At 48.6% G+C, this 6,500-nt stretch overlaps 1 protein-coding gene across 3 annotated transcripts in view; it reads right to left on the bottom strand.

Moving 5' to 3' along the window:
* The window catches only part of RILPL2 (Rab interacting lysosomal protein like 2), a 30,893-nt gene continuing 24,393 nt past the window's right edge, over nt 1-6,500 (bottom strand). For 2 of the 3 annotated variants that reach the window (XM_059895121.1, XM_059895120.1), the window contains exon 6: nt 5,943-6,499. In XM_059895121.1, coding sequence (XP_059751104.1) covers nt 6,406-6,499 — 94 coding nt within the window. In that variant the 3' untranslated portion in view covers nt 5,943-6,405. Of the gene's footprint in view, nt 497-5,942; nt 6,500 lie in introns of those variants that run through there. The other variant, XM_059895123.1, reaches the window with a different exon arrangement.

Below are 6,500 nucleotides of genomic sequence, written 5' to 3'. Positions count from 1 at the left end.
TAAAAGTCATTTTACTTTAATAAAAAAATCATGTAAAGAAAGTCACGTTAGCAAAATCAAATAGTCACTAAATATCAGTGAAGTCATCGCTGCCAAGTCCATACCAGATTTTCCTGCATCCTCTTCTCCCCACCCCAATTTGGGCTGGTGTATTTCGCAGCTACGCAGTCGTTTGTGAGCCCTGAGAAGCAGAAAGCACATCCGCACGCTGGGGGCCTCTTGGGGGGTTGAAGTGGGGCTGCAGGTGGCCCCGTTTCGCTTTCCTTCTGCTTTCTCGATTTCTTTGTGCCGCTTCACTCACCCTGGCCCAGCCGTCAGGGTTGTTCAGTTCTGCAGCCGGTGAGGCACCCGTTCCTCCTCAGACGGCTTTGAGGGGAAACAAAGGAGCAAGTGCAGTGGGTACGCGCTGGCACTGAGAGATGATTTTTGAAGTCGTCTTCTGAGAACTGAGCCATGGCCTCAGATCTATGTCTGCTTCCCTGACCGGAAAGAGAACCTGGGTGGAGAGAGAGAGGGGTGGGTCAGAGGGAACAGAGCGAGTTCTGAAGCGGGAGGTGCAGAACCTCCTGCAAAATCTGTAAGCAGCTCTTGCAGGCCATTTCCTTGGGGCTCATTATGGGACAGGCACTGTTCCAGGGCTTTCCATCTACTAGCTCATTTCAAACTCATAACAACATGAGGAGGTGAGTACAATCAATACCCCCATTTTATAGATGAGCAAACTGAAGTTATGGGAGGTTAAGTAACAGGCCCAAGGTCACACAGCATATCTTGGAACCACTGGGACTTGGGCCCAGAGCCCACATAACTACTGTGCTAGACTGACAGATGGAGTCTGGAACCTTTTTTTTTTTTTTTAATTTCTAATTTTAAGTGGTTTTTATTGTAGAGGAAGTGATAACTTCTCAATGGTACCTACAATTATAAAATAGATATTTGCAATGAAGAAAGAGTAACATGCAAGTTCTTGGATATAACAGATAAAACATATAAAGATATCCCCTGAGGCATGAGTAACAAACTTTCAGTCCCCCTCATGCAAAGTTTTGAAAAGGAAGAATGACATCTGGGGGCTTCCCTGGTGGTGCAGTGGATAAGAATCTGCCCGCCAACGCAGGGGACACAGGTTCTACCCCTGGTCTGGGAAGATCCCACATGCTGGGGAGCAACTAAGCCCGTGTGCCACAACTACTGAGCCTGCACTCTAGAGTCCGCGAGCCACAACTACTGAAGCCCGTGCGCCTACAGGCTGTGCTCCGCAACAAGAGAAGCCACCGCAATGAAAAGCCCGCACACCGCAATGAAGAGTAGCCCCCGCTCGCCGCAACTAGAGAAAAGCCAGCACAGCAACAAAGACCCAACACAGCCAAAAATAAATAAATTAATTAATTAAAAAAAAAAAAGGAATGACATCTGGGGTTGATCAAAGTACAGTGACACAAAGTACAGTGTCAATGCTATTTCCAGTTGTAGGAAAGATGCAAAGATGGCTGGTGGGCTGAAAAGTCAGTGATGGGGATACGGGCTCTTGCTTCCAGTCAAAGACAAACCTCTTGAGCACCGCTAGCAGCTCTGCCAGCAACAGCAGGGACGAGCCCTTGACTCACGTGCGGATACAGGCGCTAGGGCTCAGCCGCCCTCCCCCTGAGCCTGCGCATACCCCGCCAACCCCACTTCCCTGTCTCAGGAAACGTCATCTTCCCCCACCCAGTCATTCAAGCCAGCAACCGGGAGTTGTTCTCAACTCCCCTCCCCTCAGCCCACCTGCTGTACTTTAGTCATCATGCCCCAGATATGTTCTCATCCCACCACCTCTCATCTCCTCCACCGCCACCCGCAGGACAAGCCACCATGAGGAGCATAACAGCCTCCCCTCCCCCCACAGTCCACTCATGCGGCAGCCAGAATGACCGCGTCACTGTGCAGAGCTAAGTCACTCCTCAGCTTAAACCCTGCATGGCTCCCCACTGTCCTCAGGACAAAGACAAAAATCCTTCTCATCATGACTTACTTCTTCGGAGAGTCGTTCATTCATTCATTCACTCATTCATTCCATTAGCTCGATAATCTTGTCTGATCATGAAACTGTGGCCTCACACTCTAAACCTGTGTCCTCAGGCTGGCTGACAAACACTGTATTTTTGCCGCATCAGCCTCAAACTCCAATTAAGTAACCCAAAGAACTCCTCTAGAAGAGGCAGAAAGAAACCAGTAGCTTATGGGGACTTCCCTGGTGGCTCAGTGGTTGGTTAAGAATCTGCCTTTTGATGCAGGGGACACGGGTTCGATCCCTGGTCAGGGAACTAAGATCCCACATGCTGCAGGGCAACTAAGCCCACGTGTGTCGCAACTACTGAGCACACGGGCCACAGCCAGAGAGAAGCCCGTGAGCCTCAGCAGAGGATCTCGCGTGCCGCAAAAAGATTCCGAATACCGCAACTAAGACCGACACAGCCAAAAATAAAATAAATAAATAAACATTTTTTTTAAAAAAAGAGAAACCAGTAGCTTATGGGTCTGGAAGCCTTGTTTACAGTGAGATCCTCAGCCAATGAATGTCCCAAATAAACACCTTCAGATCAGACACCTGCTGTAGGGTGGAGATGCTCTTTCATTCATTATCTTACCTCAGGAGACCCTTTCTTGGGGAAGAAACATTCCCACTGGCCCTACTTTGTCCCCTCAACCCTTCTTCACAAAGCAGCCAGAGAGAGCTTTTTATAGGTGAATATGGACATGTCACTCCCCAGCTTAAAACCTTCCAAGGTCTTTCCAAAGCACTTAGAATGAAACCCAAAGTCGTCACCGGGATCCACTTGGCCCCGAATGACCCGCTCCCTCCCCTTCTCCAGCCTCACCTCCCTTCTCTTTGCTGCTCCAGCCACCATGATCTCTGTTGCACAAGCTCTCTCCAGCCTCTGGCCTTTACACCTGCTGTTCCCTCTGCCAGGAAGTCAGGGAAAACTCAGGTCATTATGGCCTTCCAGGGCTCAGCTTGAATGTTGCCTTTTCATAGAAGTGTTCCAGGACTCCCCAAATCTAAAGTAGCTCCCTATCGGGAACTTCCTGGTGGTCCAGTGGTTAGGACGCTGCGCTTTCACTGCCCAGGGCTCGCATTTGATCCCTGTTTGGGGAACTAAGATCCCATAAGTCGTGTGGCGCGGCCAAAAATAACTTAAAAAAAAAAGCAGCTCCTGATCAACCTCTCTCTCAGCACCCTATTTAATGGTCTTCAGCACAGGTAGGGCCATCTGCAACTGTCCCGTTAGTACATTTCCTGACCGGTTCACTCTCTGCCTCCCCTATTGGAATGTAAGCACCATGAGGGCAGGGACTCCATCTTGCTCACTGTATCCCCAGCACCTAGATCAGTGCCTGGCACATGGTAGGCTCTCAATAAGTATTTGTTGGAAGAGTAAGTAAATGTGGTTTCAGGTGGTCTTGTCTGATAAAGCTGTTTCATGCAGCCATTCAAGAAAGCCTGGTAATACTTAACTGAACTAAGTAGACATGCACTCTGTGGGCTATTTGCCCCCGCAGAAGCATCCCCTCCCTTCTCCAGCCTGCTCTCCGCTCCAGGAGGCTGAGCTCTGTGGGGGATCTCAACAAGCTCCCTTGTCCTCTAGCTTCCGGCTGGGCTCAGCCAATGGGAAGCACCTGCACGCGCGGGGAGGGTGGGAGGAGAGAGAGGTGCGGGCATTCACTCCGGGCTGTGTCCCTGCCAGGTTTTGTTTCACTAGCTACTGTGTGTTCGTTCCTCTTCTGAAGGCCACATGCCTTTCTGACTCTCCCCCTTCCCTCACAGCTCCCTCCCCTCGCCCCTCTGTTGCCCGCCCCAGGATGCTTCTCCATCCCATATCTCTGCTCCCACATCTGTAAAATGTCCCTTCTTTAAATCTTTTCAGTCACTCCTTTTGCGTGAGCCTTTGTTTCTTTTTTTTTTTTTTGAGCCTTTGTTTCTTGATAAGCAAGAACCCAGGATGATAGGCCCCATGGCCCTGCAATATCACTCCTGGGTATATATCCCTGGGAAATTCACACCCAGGTCCGTGAGAGGACATGAATAAGCATGGAGATATTCACTGCAGCACTGTCCACAGTGGGGGAGGCAACCTGCGATCCCATCGCTGGGGTCAGAAACAAGTTGGATGTCTACACTGCTATATGGACAGCTCTTAAAAACTGCTTAATGGGGACTTCCCTGGTGGCGCAGTGGTTAAGAATCTGCCTGCCAATGCAGGGGACACAGGTTCGAGCCCTGGTCCAGGAAGATCCCACATGCCGCGGAGCAACTAAGCCCATGTGCCACAACTACTCAGCCTGTGATCTAGAACCTGCGAGCCACAACTACTGAGCCCACGTGCTGCAACTACTGAAGCCCGGGCTCCTAGAGCCCATGCTGCCCAACAAGAGAAGCCACTGCAATGAGAAGCCCGCGTACCACAACGAAGAGGAGACCCCGCTCACCACAACTAGAGAAAGCCCGCGCGCAGCAACGAAGACGCAACGCAGCCAATAAATAAATAAATAAATATAAATAAATAAATAAATAAATTTAAAAAAAAACAAGCTGCTTAATGTCCATCAGCAGATGAATGGATAAATCGAATGTGGTCTATACATACCATGGACTATCACTGGGCCTTAAGGATGAAAGAAATTCTGACACATGGTGCAACATGGATGCACCTGAAGACATTATGCTAATCACATAAGCCAGTCATGAAAGGACAAATACTGCATGTCTCCACTTCTATGAGGTCCCCAGGGTAGTCAGATGCATAGAGACCGAAAGTAGAGTGGTGGGTGCCAGGGGCTGGAGGAGGGGAACGGAAGAGTTAATGGTTAATGGGGACAGGGTTTCGGGACAGGATGACGAAACAGTTCTGGAAATGGATAGTGGTGGTGGATGCACAGGATCTTCATGCATTTAATGTGACTGAATTGTACACTTACAAGTGATTAAAATGGGGGCTTCCCTGGTGGCGCAGTGGTTGAGAATCCGCCTGCCAATGCAGGGGACACGGGTTCAAGCCCTGGTCTGGGAAGATCCCACATGCCGCGGAGCAACTAGGCCCGTGAGCCACAACTACTGAGCCTGTGCGTCTGGAGCCTGTGCTCCGCAACAAGAGAGACCGCGATAGTGAGAGGCCCGCGCACCGCCATGAAGAGTGGCCCCCGCTTGCCGCAACTAGAGAAAGCCCTCGCACAGAAACGAAGACCCAACACAGCCATAAATAAAAAAAAAAAAAAAAAAAAAAAAAGCAACAGTCTAAAAAAAAAAAGTGATTAAAATGGTCTCACAGATAGAGAAAACAATCCTATGGTGACCAAAGGGGAAGTGGCGGGGAGGGATAAATTAAATTAGGTGTTTGGGATTAACAGATACAAACTACTGTATATAAAATAGATAAACAAGGACCTACTGTACAGCACAGGGAACTATATTCAATATCTTGTAATAACCTATAATGGAAAAGAATCTGAAAAAGAATATATATATATGTATAACTGAATTGCTTTGCTGTATACCTGAAACTAATACAATATTATAAATCAACTGTACTTCAATTTTTTTTTTAATTTTTTTATTATTATTATTATTATTTTTGGCTGCGCCCCATGGCATACAGGATCTTAGTTCCCTGACCAGGGATCGAACCCACAGCCCCTGCATTGGAAGCGTGGAGTCTTAACCACTGGACCACCGGGGAAGTCCAACTATACCTCAATTTTTTAAAAAATAATTAAAATGGTAAATTTTATGTTAGGTATGATTAAAATAAAAAACACTAAAAAAAAAAAAAAAAAAGATCATTCAAGCTCAGTTCTCAAAGTCCAAAGCATCTGACCATATATCGGCTAAAGCTATGCTGTCCAATACAGCGGCCACTAGCTACACATGCCTTTTGAGCCCTTGAAACATAACGAGTCTTTTTTTTTTTTTAAAGTATTTGTTTATTTATTTATTTTTGGCTGTGTTGGGTCTTCGTTTCAGTGCGAGGGCTTTCTCCAGTTGTGGCAAGCGGGGGCCACTCTTCATCGCGGTGCGCGGGCCTCTCACTATCGTGGCCTCTCTTGTTGCGGAGCACAGGCTCAAGACGCGCAGGCTCAGTAATTGTGGCTCACGGGCCTAGTCACTCTGCGGCATGTGGGATCTTCCCAGACCAGGGCTCGAACCCGTGTCCCCTGCACTGGCAGGCAGATTCTCAACCACTGCGCCACCAGGGAAGCCCCGAGTCTTTTTTTAAAAAAATTAATTAATTAATTATATTTATTTTTGGCTGCGTTGGGTCTTCATTGCTGCCCACGGGCTTCCTCTAGTTGCGGTGAGCGGGGCCTACTCTTCGTTGCGGTGCACAGGCTTCTCATTGCAGTGGCTTCTCTTGTTGCAGAGCACGGGCTCTAGGGCGTGCGGGCTTCAGTAGTTGTGGCGCATGGGCTTAGTTGCTCTGCGGCATGTGGAATCTTCCCAGACCAGGGCTCGAACCCGTGCCCCC

This window comes from Balaenoptera ricei, chromosome 14, assembly GCF_028023285.1.
Source record: "Balaenoptera ricei isolate mBalRic1 chromosome 14, mBalRic1.hap2, whole genome shotgun sequence".
Taxonomy (NCBI): domain Eukaryota; kingdom Metazoa; phylum Chordata; class Mammalia; order Artiodactyla; family Balaenopteridae; genus Balaenoptera; species Balaenoptera ricei.
The sequence above is the reverse complement of the archived record's forward strand: the minus strand, read 5'-3'. Positions and strand labels throughout refer to the sequence as shown.